The 16,166-nt window shown below is 40.0% G+C and overlaps 3 protein-coding genes across 4 annotated transcripts in view; 2 read left to right on the forward strand and 1 right to left on the reverse strand.

The window, feature by feature from the left end:
- Positions 1-2,235: 2,235 nt before the first annotated feature.
- On the reverse strand, positions 2,236-8,276 carry LOC118335935 (NLR family CARD domain-containing protein 3-like). 2 transcript variants are annotated; one of them, XM_035672445.1, is made up of 8 exons: positions 8,175-8,276; positions 7,704-8,045; positions 7,122-7,199; positions 6,925-6,975; positions 4,992-6,801; positions 4,107-4,193; positions 3,374-3,541; positions 2,236-3,248 (listed from the first exon to the last, which is right to left on the reverse strand). In XM_035672445.1, exons 2-8 carry the CDS (start codon positions 8,029-8,031, stop codon positions 2,924-2,926), a joined length of 2,847 nt encoding a protein of 948 aa, XP_035528338.1. In that variant the 5' UTR covers positions 8,032-8,045; positions 8,175-8,276; the 3' UTR covers positions 2,236-2,923. The 2 variants fall into 2 exon arrangements, with proteins under 2 accessions (XP_035528338.1, XP_035528339.1); XM_035672446.1 differs by lacking the exon at positions 8,175-8,276 and having other exon boundaries at positions 7,704-8,052.
- Positions 8,277-9,141: 865 nt separating this feature from the next.
- LOC118335941 (sialoadhesin) lies at positions 9,142-13,537 on the forward strand. Its single transcript, XM_035672459.1, has 8 exons — positions 9,142-9,216; positions 10,037-10,441; positions 10,718-11,029; positions 11,115-11,378; positions 11,919-12,191; positions 12,611-12,713; positions 12,805-12,970; positions 13,085-13,537. Exons 1-8 carry the CDS (start codon positions 9,174-9,176, stop codon positions 13,238-13,240), a joined length of 1,722 nt encoding a protein of 573 aa, XP_035528352.1. The 5' UTR covers positions 9,142-9,173; the 3' UTR covers positions 13,241-13,537.
- A 1,250-nt stretch (positions 13,538-14,787) lies between these two features.
- xrcc1 (X-ray repair complementing defective repair in Chinese hamster cells 1) overlaps positions 14,788-16,166 on the forward strand; it is a gene marked incomplete in the record, with an annotated part of 17,489 nt that continues 16,110 nt past the window's right edge. Inside the window, 3 exon segments of the mRNA XM_035672458.1 lie at positions 14,788-14,856; positions 15,129-15,272; positions 15,393-15,485. Coding sequence (XP_035528351.1) covers positions 15,222-15,272; positions 15,393-15,485 — 144 coding nt within the window.

A 16,166-nucleotide genomic window follows, 5' to 3' on the forward strand; every position in this document is an offset into this window, starting at 1 on the left:
AGTTTAACAGCTAATATTTCATGTGAGTTCATTTGTCATCTGTGACATTAAGACAGATAAAAATGTGTTATTTTATTGTAGTAGTTATTTGTCAAAGCAGCACGCGTCAATTTACACAGAGAACCTCCAGCGGCCAGAAGCCCCATACAGAAAAAGCAGAGAGGATCCGGTCGATTTTCAAAATAAAACACCCCTGCCGGTAGTAAAAACAGAAAAAAGCGAAACTAATTAACTACGTAGCATAATTACACACGGAGAAGCAGATCTACAAGCACATACACGAAAGAAAATTGCCAAAATCCGAGCAAGCTTCTGAAACGCTCCCGGTGGGGTTTGAAGTCGCGTGCAGGATGGACCAAAACAGCATCACGTGACAGAGATGTCTGTCAGTAACACCTGCAGTAACTTTAAAATACAAAATACAACGCGTACTCAGTACCCAGAGTTAATGTCTATCCGCTCATGCACAGGCAACGGATAGTCCAGCTAACATGTACTTTAGCTAGTTTAGCCAACTCCCCACACAAGCAATCTTCGCTATTTCACTAATGTTATAACGTTTGAACGTCACAAAGAAACACACAATCACACATCTGCACTGTATTAACAAAGTTAACATAACTCTTGATAGTTTGAGTGTTTGCTGGTTAATGTTAATCAGCTGACGTTAGCTACCTTAATGCTGCTCTCACATGGACTTGAGATTCACCCGGTCACTACACATTAGCCTTCTGAAATTCGGCATTTGAAGACATAAAACGAGCTGAAGTTCACAGTTAACAGTGATATAAAGTCATTCTGAAATGCTGCTTTTGTTGAAAGGACAAATAATGCTTTTAATAGCCAATAAGGAGAAACGTAGCACAGTCCTTCGACACAAAGAAAATGGCGGCCTGAAATTTCCGTTAGTCGATTTTCCAAAGTACGTTTGACGCTGCGTATTTTAACGACGTATATTTTCACCAACACTGCGCGGTATCTTACTCCAGCTGTTGTTGGAATAACTCTGAAAGACTTCATGTACGTTGACACTGCATATTTAACACTGTGGAATGCATCACTATCTGTGATACATCTAAACAATTTTTAGTGTGGCAGTAGAAATAGTTTTTCGGGACTATTATTATTTAATATTTGAAACAACTGAAATACTGCAGTATGTATGGGTAGTCATTAGCTAACTAAATAAACGAAAGAAATAAAATTTCAAGAAATCCTGATAAATTACAACTAATCAATACAAACTATGACAAACCGTGACTTTCTGCACGTTTGAGGCTCATAACATTGTTATTGTTGATTCACAGTAATGAAGCTCCTCAGAACTTGCAAACTTGTCCGAGTGATTGACGGGTAACCCATCCAAATACCACTGTAAAGTGGGAGAAGGCTTTCCCACAGTCTCACAGGAACAGTTGAGCTGGTCTGCAGTTTTGGTGCAATCAGAGGAGGGCAGGATCTGTGGAGCAACTGTAATGAATGTAGTGAGTCAAGTTGAAGTTTGCAATAATACAAGGGTATTTTTGTTGGAGTTGCTGCTGACAAATAAGTCTAGTAAGAACAAATCTTATAATGCAATGCCAGTTTTTTCAGTACTATCAAAAACAACCTTTTTATTTTTTTATTTTTCCATATTGCTTTACATGTTTTATCAAGACATGCTTCATATAGGCTCGCTACTATTGCAAAAGAGCTGGGGATGTCACATATATCTGTGTAACAATGACCCCTGAAGGGCGCCTGAAACATAAAACAAATCTTGAAGAAGTTTACAAAAGTGAGATTGTTTTGTTGCTTGAATGCCTTTTTATTTTGGTCATTTTGTTATAGTTACTGGTCCATATCAATTTCATCCCTAAAGTAATATGACAAAAATAAAACTCTTTACCACAGTGGATGCAACCACAATAGCACTTAGCATGCTAGACTCTCTTTAAGGAAAAAGTATTTCATTAATTAATAAGTATATGTATTTGTTTGACTTGACAGATAGAATTTTGATCATGGAAATATCCATTCAAAGGTCAATATTGGTAGGATGTTTCTATGTGACCTTGCTAAAGATATAGTTGTTCCAAAATGTTTCAGTCACCGAAGGGGGACAAAAAACTGATAGTGTCTTTTTTTGTCACACATTCCATAACGTGATACTCACTGTGACACACTGCGTTTGTTTGACAGGATGCAGAAGATGGAATAACAATGAAAGGGAAAAATAGGAAGTGATATGCTAAAACAAACTTGTGGCATTTGTGTTTTTTTTGTGTTTTTTTTTTTATAATTTTTTATTAAAAACATCTCATTATTTTGCCTCATTCATATGTGTACAGTTTACACTCTTATCAGGTCTGTTGTGCAGATAGATGGAGTTCCTTAGAAGTGAGGGTGTGTTTCCAGAGAACTTGTGTCACTTATTTTAGAAATAAGGAACTTACAAAAGTGAGTGCTCTTTACACCGCATTTCACACCACAGAAAAATATATATATAAAATATATAGCAATATTGTTCTAAAAGTTATGTAAATAACATAGTGGCCAAAGAGATTTCCTTTTTCCTGATCAAACAATCAAACAGTAACTTTATGATTTGCCATTAAATGATCAAATCTCTCAGAGAGAAAGTATACATTTGAAAATATAAAAACTGTAAATTGTAGATTTTCATTCATACAATGAATTATTTTATTTTTCCTTTTTCTGTGCCGGGCTTCTGAAACACGTTATCGCTTCAAAATCATGTTTGTAAGCAATTCTCAAGTCAAAAAAGATTCAAGCTGATAAAACAATGTTAAGCTTGCCTTCTGAATTATTAAAGAGGACATTAAGATTAATATGAATTACATCTTAAAGTCAGAATATCGATTGATTTTCATGTAGGATGCTTTGAAAACATGAAGCCCTGCCCTTGCCACATAAGTTTTGGTTATCTTCCTCCAATCAAATCTGTGGAGGACTGCAACAACTTTACAATCTTTGTCTGGAGCTCCTTGGCTTTCTCTGCGTTCTCTCCTTTCTCCACCTGTTCCCCTGCCACCTGGAGTCCTTTCAGCACCGACTGCAGGGCGTCTGCATTCTTCACTGAGTCCATCTGGTCTCTGTCTGCCTGGATCTCCTCTACCCAGTCCAGGTAGGCCTGAAGTAATCCAAGGTCATCCACAAAGTTTGCAATAATCCGGAGTCCTGGTCGACATTGCTCCAGCTCCCTCAGCCTCCTCCTCCCCACCTCTCCGATGTTATTCCCAACTATGCTAATGAAGGAGAAAATAACAATTACAACAAGTAATTGTGACAATTACCTCCCACTAGAGGGCAGTGTTTTTAAACAATATGACATAGAAAACATTAAGCAGAAGTTGGGGTGTTTAAATCTTACGTCAGTGTCTTCAGAGAGGTGTTTTTGCTCAGGCAGTTGACAATGTTTTCAGTTCCTCGCTCTGTGATGCCAGTGATGTCCAGATAGAGTTCCTCCACTGTGGTGTTGTGCTCCAAAGCGTTCCAGAGCTCCAAAACCCCCTCTGGACCCAGGTTATTGCCACACATACTGTATACATGAGGAAAAGATTTGTGTTGCAGTAAAATACATATAGCATAGTAGAAATGAGGGTACAAGCAGGTCTTGAAAAGTCTAAATTATTTGTTATTTGCTCTATTAACTCATCAATGTTCTGTCACTTATCTGTGCCCAGGTCACATTAATTGATTAGTTATATTGCTAGGAATTATTGTTATATACAGTGGAGACGTGCTGACAAAAATGTGATTTGAATGTCATTAAATTCATAGTTTTAATGAATAATTGTAGGCTAGGCCTTATTGTCCCTATTGGTTTTCTGCCATTCTTCTTACTGATATGATTGTAGAAATCTTATTAGGCTGCATTGTATGTGGTATTAAAAAGTTCTTAAAAAGTATGCAGTCAAAATACTATGGAAACTGTTGCAGTGTAAGGGTTTGGCAAAGAAACAAAGTGTGACTAACTTTGATCAACTACTCAGCACTTTAATTAGCCAATTCATGCCTTTTATAACTGTTGCACTCTACAGCTTTAAACCCTTAATATATATTTTTCAAAGTGGTGTTGTAATAAATACTCTTTCATGACTTACAATAGCTTTTTCACTCGGCACTCATTTGATCTCAGAACTGCAGATTCTAAAAAAGCTGCTTGCCTATCCAGACAGTTGTATCTCAAGCTGTAAAAGAACAGAAAAACATTAGGTTGACAATGTTTTTACCATCCATTCATCCATTTCTCAAACTGCTTATCATGCTCAGGCTTGTAAGGGGGCTAGAGTCAATGCAGCATGTCTTTGCTGAGAAGTGGGGTACACCTTGGAGAGGTTGCTAATGTAACAGAGTTTGACTTCAGGGTTATCCACACCAATAAATGTAACTATAATAATGTGAGCATCCACACTGTTGGGAGCTTAGGACCATGTATATGGATGAGCTGTTACTGCCATACCCTGGGCAGAGAAACAAAGAGAAAAACAGAAAGATATGGGTTCATGAAATTCTCCAAAGATAAGAGTTGGGAGAATCCAACACTCTGTTACAAAAGTTGTCATCTTTTGAAGACAAATTTTATTCATACTTTGGTAAAAAGAGGACATTAGGGAGGGCTTGAGAGACCCCATCAGCGCTAAAAACCATCTGACAGGATGTCTCAGGAAAGTTACATTTGTTTACGTGTAATTTGCAGGCTAATATTACATGATTAATAAGTTGTATACAACAATATAGTTCATCAAATCACTCTGAAAGTGAGCTCAATGTTGTTCGTTCACCACTATTATTTTTACGGTTATCATTCTTGGTGTGGACAGCCCTATACACTTGAGTTTCAAGCATGCAAACACAGGGAGAAGAAAGGCATTGGCCAGCAGGGGAATTCAAAGGTTTGTTTTAATTTCCCAGTATTCAAATGGTAATTCTTCTGGTTCTGGTAATCCTATAATGTATGGCAGGTAAATTTAAAATCAGTTACTCACTAGAGAGATTCACAGCGATGCAGGATGGGCCCCAGTCGGTTTAGTCCTCTGTTTCCAATGTTGGAGTAGCCTAAATTGAGCTCCTGCAGTTTGTGTGGAGAGAACTGCAGCACATAGTGTATGGCTGCACAGTCCACAACGCTCAGCTTCATTTTAAACAGGTTGAGTTTCTTGATCTCTGGTGCTGTTATGCTGGTCACTTCCTTCATGTGGAACTCCATCAGACAGTGGAGAAGATTCAAGGCTGCCTGGTTCTCGAGCTTCCTGCCTTTAAACTGGTCTTGGAACCACAAACCCAGCCTGGCAGGGATGGCATCCCCTTGCTCCATGGGGGAAAGGACAAGACCATCCAACTGACCTCCCAGCCGAGCTCGGAGCATTCCCATGAAGAAGCGTGTGAACATCTGGAGGCTCTCCAGCTTATCTATGTCGAGGTCTGTATTTTGCAGTGGTTGAGCTGTGGAGGATGGTGGACGTTGCCCAAAACACCAGAAGTCCAGAGCTTGAATTATGTCCTCCTGGCTGAAGAGATTGACTGCACAGTAGAGGGCAGCCAGATGTTCTTGAACAGTCAAGTGGAAGAAAGAAAACATCTCCACTGTTTCCTCTTTGAGACGCTGGAGGATGTGACAGAGAAAGGTGCTCTGAAGATCAGCAGGTGTTACACCGTAGTTTTCCAGATCTGCTCTGTTGAACATGATCTTTTTCTGTAGAAGGCTTTCATAAGCCAGTTTTCCCAGACTTGTCAGTTGTTGCTTTGCTAGTGAGAGAACCTCAGATCTAGGGGTGTTTCTCTCTGCAGTCCCCCTCAGTGCATGGTGCTTGACTGCTGTAAACAGGTAACAGAAGTAAACCTCGCTGACTGTTCTGGGCGGGTTTAGCTCCAGAGACTTTGAGTCACCAACATCTTGATTTCCTGAAGAGAAGAACTCAGCCATAGCGGTGCAAATGATGTAACAATAAAGAGGGATGAAGGACAGCACGAAAAGGTTGTCATTGTTTAAGATGTAATTGTAGACTTTTTCAGCAACTTTACTGTCTTTGTAGAACTTGGTGGTATATTCCTTCACCTGGTCCTCTTCAAAGCCCAGCACCACACAACATCTCTGGAAGAAACGCTTTGGAGCTTCAGTGGATGGTCTTGTTGTGAGAATGACTGATGCCTCCGGAAGAAGGCTTCCCCTGATTAAAGCCAATATCAGCTCTGACACTGGCACCTTCGAACCAACCTCAATGTTTCTGTCAGGACCATTCCAGTCCAAGGAGAATTTGAACTCATCTAATCCATCCAAGATGAAGAGCAAAGAGCTTGGCGAGGTGAAAAAATCAGGTAGAGCTGTCTTCAGGTACCGGAACCGTTCTCCGAGCAGCTCCAATAAGCTCAGTGGTGCTTCAATCAGATTGAGCTCTCTGAAGCGCAGGTCAAAAACACAGGTGAATTCACGCATGTTCTTCCCAATCGCCCACTCATAGACTAGTCTCTGTACTGCTACGCTCTTTCCGATACCAGCTATACCCTTCACTTTAACCCTTTTGGGGGGTCGTCCTGATGTTCCTTGGGGGCTCAATAAATGGCACGGCCGGATGCGCTGGCAAGCCTGGTGGACATAGATGCGAGCTCGTCTGCTCGCCAGGTCAAAATACTCATGTTGGCAGCTGTCAACTAAGTCATCATCTTCTGTCACAAAAAGGTCAGTGTAGCGGATTTCGATGTGAGAAGCTGAGTTTGAAGCCTCTCCTTCGCCCTCTGAGTAACACTTTAACTGCTCTGTGCGTTTCAGGAGGGTTGTTTTATGGGCAGAAATGGCAACTGCAACGAAATACAGGAAGATGAAATATATTTTCAATAGATTTGACTTAAATTACTCTTCAGTTTTCATTAAGATAAATATTTTGACTTATCTCCACCAGTTCACTTAAGATATTGACATACCTCGGATGTTGGCCAGCTTTACACTCCTGCTAGGTTTTGGTTCTTCTTTAGCTGTATAATGTAGATAATTTCAATACATTTTGAAAACATGGGAGCAAATCATAGGAACAAGTCAAATATTTGTTATGACTAGAAAGAAAACACATTAGAAATAATATATATATAATCTTAATTTTAATAAAATAATAAATCCATACCTTTAACGTCAGCAGTCAGGGTAAATCCCTTGCTCTTCCCTCTGAACAATTTAGCAATAGGGCCTTTAGCCTTCTTCTCTGTGGATATCACAGGATTCATATAGTAGAAACGACATTTGAACTTGCTTTGAACTAAATGCTAATATCACCATGCTAATGTACTCATGGCAACATGCTGATATTTAGCAGGTACCATGTTCACCGCCTCAGCTTGGTAGCATGCTAACATGTGCTTGATGGATTAGTAGAAAGAAAGATAGATGTTGTTGAGATATTTCAGTCTGGGCAAAAAGGGTCGACCGCTTATCAATTATTAACTTATCATGGCTGGGCTATATATTGTTTTTGCATTTACACTCTTTCATTGCCAAAGTCAGATTTGGAAAGATATCACAGTTGTTTATATCCTTCCTGGTAATAATTTTCTCACACCTCTGTTACATAGGCAGTAAAACTTTATTGTCTAAAGGTTTTTTTTTTTCAGTTTGCACTGCAAGGTTTTGAAAAATTATTCACCTGAACTTTGAATGCACCTGTTAATATAAAGACTTTACAGTCACCAGTATATTAAAGCAACCTCACCTTCAACCTTTACTGGTGCCGGCTCTGGTTTATTGGTCGCATCGTTTCTGCAGTGTCTTTCCACCCAGACCTGCAGATCTCTGCAGTAATAATCCTGCACCTCCCTCAGCACTTGCAGGAACTTTTGGCTACCCTCCTCAGTGGCACACACCGTCTCTAGAGCCTGGGCCACAGCATTGGAAGGTGACCTCTCCAACAGAGACAGGTAGTGGGCAGAGGAAAGCACCTCAGCATCGCGCAACCAACGCAGCAAGGGTGCTGGATGGTCACGAGTCCAGTTCAGCAGCAAATCTCTCTGAGACCGAAGCAATTGCTGGGCTGAGTTCATGGCTTCAGAAAATACTGTTGGGAGGAATGCTGTAAATGAATGATTTGGCGTATCATTTCTTAAAAGCACACTACTCGGCTTTACAGTTGTCCAATTAAAAAAAGTATGAAAAAACGATTAGAAATTCTGCATAAAATGCTTACCTGACAGAAATATTTTATTCCTATGTTCTGTCACCTTCCCACTCGCCTAGTTTTGCCATTACAGTCATGAGTGTTTGGCATGAAAGCTGTTTCTCTTCTGTGTTAAGGTGCAGGGAGGTGGAGTGCTATGACTTCGGCAGCAATTCAAACACAAAGCAAAGGGTCCATAGTTCAAAGAGTTGAAGTCTTTGTCCCTGCCTCTGATTTATCAGTATTGTTTGATCTTGCAGAAAAATATCAAACTGTTCTCCATTTTTATGACATATTGTGACAAAATCCAATGCAATCCTATAACCTATAACTTCAAACTAACTATAACCTTCTTATATTTGTAGATATTTATGTGTAGTGTACATAATTGAGTCTCTTTTGACACTTTTTGGCTTTGCTTCCAACCGTTTACATAACTGTGATGACCTACTTACATTGACGGATATTAATTGTCGACAGAGCAACTATAAATCAGTGTCAGGCAGAAACGTTAATCATTAATCTGCCCTATTCAACTTTCTATGGAACTTTTATCACCATCACTTTTATCACTCTGTAAGCTGTAAGAGATTTGGTAAGGGTGGTCTGTGTAGACAGAGGGAATCAGAAATGAACACATTTAGTTTTTGGAGCTTTTGAGGAAATGGCCAGCAGCATGAGAGTGACTCATCCATTGTCATGTGTTGTCTCACAGATACTTGCTGAGGTCTTTCTTTCCCTAGCAAACAATTCTTAGTTCCACCACGTGAATGACTATTTGAATTTGTTGACATGTTTAAATAAATTTAAGGTTATAAACCTACCATTGTTAATCGTAAAATTACATTTTGAGTTATGCAATTCATACATGTTATAAGGATAGATGATATTGAAAATATTGGAAGAGTAAGAGGAGGGATCAAAGTGAAGTCATAGTACCAGGAGCACAATGCAATGCTCTAACTTCCCCTTCTTTGCTCCTTTGTTCATCCTTCCCTCTGTCTGTGCTGGCAGAGCAGGGTTGCAGTCATGCCTTTGGACACTGTTTTTCTTGTGTGTCCTGTGATTTTTGGTGAGTAATTTTTTAAAAATACATTAGCTTAACATTCCTGTATGAATTTAAAAGTTATGCAATATTCAGGCATGTTAAAATCATTAAATTATGACTTGTTATCTTTGATTATTATCTTAAAATATTACTGTAAGAGATTGTAAAAAAATATATATATTTTGTCTGTGAATGTCTCCTGCAGATTATACTGTACTAGAAGATTATATTATAGTCATAGATAAGGATCTTTTTTTTCTGAAAATAATTACATTTATTTTGTCCAAAAGTGTAAACATAAATATGCAAACATTTCCTAAAATCACCTAGATAATTATGATTTAAAAATATTTACTACATCACATCCACTGAGTAAAGTGTAGTAGATTTTCCAGAGCCAAAAGTGCAGTTGCCTTCTTCCCTTTTCTAAATATACATCTGTTGCGAAATTGTTCTGGGTCAAATTATGCATTTGCAGACAGTGCAGCGAAATACAGCAGTTCTAACCTCATGGTAAATCTATTCTTAAAATGACCTTTCTAGAAGATCTCAAGGGATTAAGCTACGCCTCCATGATTGGAAGTGAGAGCTCTGTAGTTTGGAACAGAAACTTTTTAATTGGCCATGCACTCGGGAAGTTGTCTCTGGTATCATGGTCAAGTTAAAACTGAAAAATACATCAAGCACATAGAACATGAACATCACAATTATGAAGCACAATTAACTGGCTGGATAGCATAATAACAAACTGACTGTCTCCCATCATTTAACCCTGGACCTTGAATAAGGCATGGTTACATCAGATCCTGTGTACTGGTGAACGATTTTCTGTTCTCTATTACAGCAGCAGCACTGTGGAGGGGGGTTCAGACTGTCTCTCCTGTGCCCTCAGTCCCTGACCGTGTCCAAGCTGTTGTGGGCTCCTGTGTGGTGATTCCCTGCTCTTTCACGCCTCTAGCTCTTCATCCTCTCAGGGGGAAGAAGGAGAGGGTGGACGTTCGGTTGAGGTTCAGAGGTGGTGGGCACTTCTTCCCTCTCCGCAGCACTGCTTTTAACAGCGAGGACAGAGATCAGGCGAGCAGGGATTTCCAAGGCCGGGGGTCCCTCTTTGGGCGGATTACAGATGGAGACTGCTCTGTGAAGATCGAAAGGATCAGCCAGGATGACTCAAGGTTGTTTGAGATTGCTCTGAAGAGAGGTGACGACTTACTCTGGGGGAAGCCAAGGAGCTTCAATCTGGATGTTGTGGGTGAGTGGGGGAGTCACTGCGTTGCCTCTTTCTTCTCTCATAAAAGCTGCTGTTCTTTGGATATTTAACAACCAGATAATGTATGTGTGTCCAGGATTTAGAACTTTTTTAGAGTTTAGAGTTTTTATATTTTGTCCAAAAAAAGGAAAAAAAATAGATTACATGTAGAAAATTTAGGAAATGAAAAGATCAAATGAAATAAAAAAGACAAAATAAGAAATACGGTGTCATGTTGTCTTAAATAAACCACCTCAATATGATTTTCCCCACTGACAGACACTCCTGAGGTTCCTGTCATCAGTGGCATGTTGTCAGCCACAGAGGGACAGCTGGTCACCCTGAACTGCTCCGTCAGATATCACTGCCCCTCCAGACCTCCAACCCTGCAGTGGAGCTGGGAGAGAGGAGCCCAGCTGAACAGCACTGAGCCTGGGGAGGTACAGATACTCCACCCAGAGCCCCACAGGCTGATGTTACTGGCATCCCTGTCCTTCACTGTCTCTCACAAGGTGAAACCCAGGCTCAGATGTGAAGTCAGCTACCCAGGAGCCAAAGCACTGGCTACTTCAAAGGATCTCCATGTGACATGTAAGCATAGTTTTGACTAGTATCTTTGTGTTTCTTGGCTCAGTTTACACTAAAACCTTTTTTTGTTATTACTTTTGCTCTATAGTTTCACCAAAAGATGTAATGGTTCAGGTCCAGTCGTTGATGGTGCAGGAGGGGGGCAGCGCATTGTTGGTCTGCTCATGTAAAGCTGACCCGCCGGCGTCTGAGTACCGCTGGTCCTACAGTCAACAAGGTCGCTCGGTGCACCTCCACCAGCGCACGCACACAATCCGGGTGTTCAACGTGACCCGAGACATGAAAGTCCGCTGCTCAGCCCAGAACCTGATTGGTCGAGGAGAGTCCCGGCCAACGCCACTGAACATACGATGTAATCCTCCTACCTCCAAAGGCCGTACACACATTTGTACTATTTGACAACAAGCCTTATCTGCACATGCTTGTTTTGCAAAGCTGTCAGTGAAACAGTCGCACTGAGCTAAAAAGCATTTCACTCCTCTTTATTTCAAGTTTGTTTCACCTCTAACTGGTCTGGTGTGGTCAGAAGTGTTCTTTGCTGCACCTGTAACCACACCCAGCAGTGTTGTCACAGTGTACAGACCACAACCTGAGTACAGTTTGGCGTCACTGCAATGGGGTGAAAAGTTAAATCACTAGTCAGCAAAAAGATTTTAGCTGGTGTTAAGTTGTTGTTAACTTGGACCTTCAGTTTTTTATAGTAAAAGTTTAATAATCAAAAAAAGGAAATGATTCCATATGTACAGAGTGAACACAATATGGTGGGTTAGAGTTACAATATTTCATAAATAAAAGCTAAATTCTAGTTTAAATAACACCAAGAACTTTAAGTAAATATTAAGTGTAATAAGAGTTTCAGGCAAAGTTTAAATGTGCTCTTTCGCACTCACAGATAAACCAGTCATCCTCCGGCTCTCCTCCACTTGTGATGTGGATGATTTGGAGGTGCTGTGTCGCTGTTCAGTCGACTCCAACCCAAAACCAGCAGTCACCTGGAGCGTGAATGGGACTGTTCCACCTCATGATTACAATGTGTCGGTAACATCTGAGTCTGACAAGCTAACAGCTACTCTGAGGGGCCGCATGGACAAACCACAGACGGTGATCTGCTTTGCTGTCAATGCTCTGGGAAATGACTCCCTGATGTTGCTGCAGGGTGGCGAAGGTGTGTTCTGTTTTCCACACTTACAATGGCAATAGCTCTGTCTCTTGTTTTTACACTCTGATGTAGGTCTGGTGCTGAAACATCTGTGCAAAATGCCTGCAGCTTAAAGAGAATAAACTGAAGAATGAATCAGGAAAAGCTGCAAAGAAAACTTATGTTGTTGTATTTTTACTCTGCTTTTTCGTTGCCCCAGTGTATTTTATTTTTCTTCACATTTCAGTGCTTAATATGTTTATGCATTTGGAGATCTTATCATGGAATGTCTAAGTTAAGCCATTACTTTAAGCTTAAGTGACAAGCAATATGTCTGAAAGGCCTAGAGTTAAACTATAATCCAGCCATGGAGGATAAATTGTGATTATTATAGTGTAGTTTTACATCATATGCTGATCCAGCGCTGCTTTTTTGCCCATACATAGAGACAGCACCTTTGCTGTGGTTGGTGATACCCGCTGTGGCCATCTGCCTGGTCATATTCCTTCTGTCTCTTTTGTTCTACTGCTGCCGAAAAAGAGCTGGAAAGTATGTGAAGCAGTTCAGCCCTTTAAAAGTTTACTGACATTTGTCACACTTGCTTATTGTGAGGTTCATGTTCCTGTTCTGTTCCTCTCAGACATGTCCTGAGTAGACGCCCAGCTGTGTACCCTGAAGGACTGGGAATTTATCAGGACCAGATGCCCCTCTACATTAACTGCACAGAAGTGACTCATATCTATACCAACGGCAGCTACCAACTTGTATACCAGAACTGCACACCTCTTTTTGTCCATTCTAAGCAGGTATTTGATTATCTTGATCTTTGAGTGTTGGTTATGTCTTTGGCACATTGCATAGACAGAAATCTCTAATTCCCAGATTTCAGGATTGGCAACATCTGTCCCTTTTTTTTCCAGATCCGCCCAATGGGCAGAAGAGGTGGGGAGAGAAGAAGAGGGGGAGAGGGTGAAGGAATGGACAGACGAGCAGGTTTGGGAGTCAGACGCACAAGAGAGGTGCAAAGTTCTGCTGTGGGCGATGCAGAGACAGCCATCTACTTGGAGATTCTCTGAGCTCGCTGTGGAGACGTCGCATGATTCTCCTGCTGTATTAAACTCTCATTAGACTTCAGATTCACACTCAGCCATACTGATTGTAATGCATAGTTTATGTAACTTTGTTATTGTATATATTATACAGCCATATATATATGCCTCCAGCACTTCACAACCACGCACTGTGTGATCTCTTGAATTGCTCGCAGTGGTCTATCTCTCTCATAATTTCCATATTGAACAATTTCTGTATCTTGGCCTGTGACCTACCTCTGTGTTTTTTTTTAAAATAAAAGATGAAAAGGTTTGATAAAAGAGGTTTTTTAATCATTTCATCGTGTGTCTATTCTACAACTCACACAAGCACAGACCCTCAGATTTGATTCGGTCTCACTAGTCAACTGCTCCAATCGCATTTGTAACAGTAGCTGCAGCATGTCTAATACAAAGTGATCCTCAGGCAGTGTTTAAAGTTTCTGTGGAGGGATGAAGACTGCAGCTCAAGCTCTAATGCAATTTGCAACATGTATTACATCTGTGAGGAAGAGTACCACAATGCTGACGTGAGACTATGTCTTGTCATAGCAGACATGTCATTGCAGAAAGAGCACAGGTGTATTTAATATCAACAATCGCTCTGGTTTATTCAGCATCACAGTAAGTTTGGTGCCATGGAGTCTTATTTGTGACCAAATTCTTATTAGTTTTTTACACAGAATGGCACAAGCATATATTTTTAGAACTACCATTTACTGTAAATGTGAAGTAAGAAAATAAAAAGATTAAACAAAAAATGTTGAATGAAAAAAAACAAAAAGGAAAAAAAAGGAAAGAAAATACAGTGAATCAACCCACAAAGTCCTTTCATCCTTGCACAACATATATATATATATATATATATGTGTGTGTGTAGACTTCCACTACTCATGTTCATGTTCAATTTTCTTTTATGATGTAACTTTCCCTTTTTTAAATTCTTTTTGTGTCTTCTATCTGTTTTTTTTATCTTTATCTCCAATTACACCTAATTTCCCCCTAAGTATCAGTTCAGTGTATTCTGATTCAAAGAACTAAAAGAAGAGAAGGAAAGATGAGGACACTGTTTAACCATCAAAGTTGAAGTCAAGTCAGGAATGCAAGAAACCGAGCTGTAATTAATGTTAACTTCACCTGTACTTTTCCTCTTATTAGATTTAAAAATATCTGCCATGAAACTGATCTACTGAAAGATTTCTTACTAACCAAAAAAAAAAAAAAAAACAGTATGACAGTGTCCACAAAAGAAAACATGCTTAAAACTTTATTCCTCACAAGAAAGGGAAACACCTGAACAGAAACTGCAAACAAACCATTTTTAAAAAAATTATTTTGGTAATAGATTTTTAATCATGTCTTAAAATATTGCACCATAATAACACACGTTGTGTCACTACCATAGAGTTACACAATCCGAACGATGGGTGGCGGTAAAACTCTGGTGATGCACTTATTCAAACGCAGAAGAAGAACAAGGAGCGGTCTGATTGGATGGACTTGCTTCTAGTCGGAAATTGCGTCACAGCACGACACACACACACACACACACACCGGGCTTTTGGTGGGAATATGAGTTCAACTGGACCCTCATGTAACTTGTAATTAAAAGTATTAATATGTGTTTTCTCATATGTAACGTAACGCCAAAGCGAGCGGCTATGTGTCGAGTACATAACAGTTTAAAAAGTACAAGCGGAACAGCCCTTAAGGAGTGTTAAAATACTCAGATTACTCAGGAAAAGTTCACTCTGCCTATTGTTTACTAGCATGCTATCACGCTAGCCAGTGGTTTGTTTGTCGCCGAGGTTTAATGTTCCGCCACTGAAAGGACTCTTCATGTGTTTTATTCTTTGTTAACCGGTTACGACAGCGCTTACAGGCTAGGCAAGCGGCCCGGTTGGTTTATTTGACTCCACGCTGGCTCATTCATCTGTCTCTAAGCTGCCAAGAATCAACAGCAAACATGCCAGAAATCCAGCTCAAACACGTCGTGTCCTGCAGCACCGAGGACACTGTAAGTTCATTCGTCACTTGCATTTAATTTGTGTAGAAAGTCGTCACTTTTTCGCCCCCTAGCACTGAGCTAAATGTGAGCCTTCATCCTGTCACTTTTTGTGTCATAATGCTAAAACAGACTCACAAGGCAGACAACCTGCTGAGCTCTGACACCTACAGAAAGTGGAAAGCAGCAAGACCCGGGGAGAAGCAAACATCAGTCATTCTGCAGGTTTGTTGTTTTTCTTCCCCTCTTACTCCCACAGGTGTTAGCCAACAGTGGTTAAAAAAAATATATATATATATATATATTCACCGCCTGAAGAGATCTGAACTTATTGGGAGTTTTATTTATCTCATCGTGTCTTAAAGTATTTCTGAATCTGAATCTGATGTCAGTAAATGAAGCTTTTGACCTAACAACTGATCACACTTTCTTCACATTAACATCACAGTTTTTGACATATTAATCAAGCTTTTAAATGATAATCTCACTCTCAGTGCAGTAATAACTCAAGCACAGGTTGTCTGACCTAAACATCAGTCATTCTGCAGGTATTTTTTTATTTTTTTGCCCTCTTACTCCCACAGGTGTTAGCCAACAGTGGTTATATAACGGGTTGTCTTTTGTCACTATTAATGTGAAGTTCACTCAGGTTGTAGATACTTACTCTTGGAGCCAGGTGATCCAAATAATGACTGGGTATTACAACTCAGTGAATTTAAATCTCTTCTATGAGTCCTTCTGTAACTGTGTGGTACAAGATCAATTAGAACTGTTGTTTCACTCCCACTTCTCTCTTGTTGATATAATTTTGGCCTTTTGGGAACCCCCTCGTCTGCATTACAGTTGTGACCTTCCTCATCCTACATACATATGTGGCTATAATCCTGCTTCCTGTTTTGACCACAG

This window comes from Morone saxatilis, unplaced genomic scaffold (genome assembly GCF_004916995.1).
Source record: "Morone saxatilis isolate NCDOM2014 unplaced genomic scaffold, NCSU_SB_2.0 Contig24, whole genome shotgun sequence".
Classification (NCBI taxonomy): domain Eukaryota; kingdom Metazoa; phylum Chordata; class Actinopteri; family Moronidae; genus Morone; species Morone saxatilis.